Genomic DNA, 2,408 nt, shown 5'->3' with positions numbered 1-2,408 from the left:
CTCATGCATGGGAATACCATTCGAAGAATGGACGTAAAGGCTAGCCACACTAGAATCAAGGATGAACAAAGTCCCAGGAGTGGTGGCACCACCAGAAAAGATGTCACAGAGCAGTTTCTTTGACTCCCCTTTCACTTTTTCGTTCGTCGTGACGGAAGCACCACCAAGGTTCACCGCACAACCTATGAAGCTGTACGATGGGACTGAGGATCCCGTAGAACAAGTGACACACTACAAATAGAAAATGTTCGCCACCTCAAGACCACTGGACCTATGGGAGGCGTGCATATGTAAGGGGTTCAGATCCACCTTGACGGGGCCAGCTCTCCAATGGTACATTAGTCTCCCCAATGGCAATATCTCTTCATTCGCCCAGCTAGTAGACACCTTCCTCGTGCACTTCGCCAATAGCAAGAAAATTTAAAAATGCTCGGAAGACTAGTTCAGAGTCATACAACGCCGCGAGAAATCAACCAGAGATTTCGTAGCTCGCTTCAACAAAGAGATAGTGTCAATTCCTCGATGTAATCCTGAGACCGCATTTAGGGCCTTCAAGAACGACTTACTTGTCGATAGAGGATTCTATGAAGAAATAGCCAAGTATGATTGTCAGAACATGGAATATGCTCTAGCTCGCGCAACGATCCAAATCAGATGGGAAGAAGACGTCCGACAACCACCAACTCAGCCGAACAATGATAGAGAAAAATGTGGCAGAAAAGAAGACCAATCGGCACCTCCCCCATCAAGAACCATTGACCACTCTCGACCACCCAATAGTGGATTCAACTGACGAGAGTACTACGAAAATGCACCCGAGTACAACTTGAGCATCGCGTATGACGAAACAGTACTTGTACTTAGAAAGATGGGAGATAAAGTGAAGTGGTCGTTGAAGAACACTGACGGAAGAGAAAAGGATACCACCAAATGTTGTGGGTTTCATCAAGTCCATGGGCATAAAACCACCGAATGCAAGACCTTACTCTGCGAAGTGAATGACTTGGTCAACTATGGCCATTTACATAACCTGTTGACCGAAAGAGGAAAGGTTCTTCTAGCCAAAAGAAAGGAAAAAGCCACAGAAGACGGCATACCAGAGCCCACCGAAACTATTGTAGTCATCGTCGGGGGGTTGGAGATTAGTGGAATTTCTCACTCGACTGCCAAAAGAAATGCCAGAGCCGCCATCAACCCAGAAGCAAGGAAAGGGCGGCCGACAAAGACTTCTTCTGACCAAGTGATAACATTTAATGATAGTGAGGCAACCGATTTGTTGGATCCACACCACGATGCACTTGTCATTTCCATCCAGGTGGCAAATTGTATAATCAAGCAAGTATTGATCAACAACAGGAGTTTGGCGAACGTCTTGATGTTGAGCACCCTCAAGAAGATGAACATTGATGAAAATCATGTTGTTTGACGATTGACGATCCTAATCGGGTTGGCGGAGAATAGAACTTCACCAAAGGCGAAATGGCATTGCCCGTCCATGCTGGGGGATCAACTGCCAAACAAAGTTCCTCATCCTTGACTGTCACTCACCGTTTAACATAATCCTTGGGCGTCCATGGATCCATGAGATGAATATTGTTCCTTCAAATTATCACCAAGTTGTCAAATTCCCAACAGAGGCCAGTATCAAGGAGATCTACGGCGAACAATTGGCTTCCAGAGAATGTTACCAGAACGGTCTAAAAAAGAAGAAAGAACAGTTATAGCATTTACAGCAATCATCCGACTCGGGCGAACAAAGTATGTCTAAAATGTAAGATTTAGACGAAGTTCAATCTCTCCCGAGTTCCCCGAGTAGAAGGTTCAAATCGGTGCATGCTTGCCCGTCGAGTTGCGAGAAAAATTGATTGCCTTTATGTCTCAACACTGACACTGTTTTGCTTGGTCTCACTCGAATATAAGAGGAGTCGACCCAGAAGTGGCTATACACCGTCTACGAGTGGATCCTGATCATTTCGCGGTCAAACGGAGAAAGTTCACCCCTGAGAGAAATCGAATCATTAACGAAGAAGTTCAGCACTTTATTGATAATGGTTTCATCGTAGAGGTAAATTACCCCGATTGACTGGCGAACGTGATGGTAGTAAAAAAGAAGAATGGCAAATGACGAGTTTGCATAGACTTTACCGATCTCAACAAAGCTTGCCCAAAGGATCCGTTCCCCCTCCTTCACATTGATATGATGATCGACGCCACGGCTGGCCACGAACTATTGAGCTTGATGGATGCTTTCTCTGGGTATAATCAGATCCTCATGCATCCCGATGATCAAGAAAAAACTACGTTCGTTATAAAAAGAGGCATTTTTTGCTACAAGGTGATGCCTTTCGGATTAAAAAATGCTGGAGCAACACACCAACGACTCGTCAATCGAATGTTCGCTGGACTAC

The 2,408-nt window shown here is 45.2% G+C and overlaps 1 protein-coding gene across 1 annotated transcript; it reads left to right on the top strand.

The window, feature by feature from the left end:
• The first annotated feature begins 868 nt into the window (after nt 1-868).
• Nucleotides 869-1,426, top strand: LOC120000699. Its single transcript, XM_038848822.1, has one exon. The coding sequence runs from the start codon at nt 869-871 to the stop codon at nt 1,424-1,426; it is 558 nt and encodes a 185-aa protein (XP_038704750.1).
• Nucleotides 1,427-2,408: the final 982 nt, after the last annotated feature.

The sequence above is a fragment of the Tripterygium wilfordii genome, chromosome 6 (assembly GCF_013401445.1).
Source record: "Tripterygium wilfordii isolate XIE 37 chromosome 6, ASM1340144v1, whole genome shotgun sequence".
Classification (NCBI taxonomy): domain Eukaryota; kingdom Viridiplantae; phylum Streptophyta; class Magnoliopsida; order Celastrales; family Celastraceae; genus Tripterygium; species Tripterygium wilfordii.
Note: the sequence above shows the minus strand (reverse complement) of the source record. Positions and strands in the feature narration are given on the sequence as shown.

Excerpts from the sequence above, each read along its gene's own strand:
- LOC120000699 (XM_038848822.1), top strand. The coding sequence starts at position 869 with ATGGGAGATAAAGTGAAGTGGTCGTTGAAGAACACTGACGGAAGAGAA.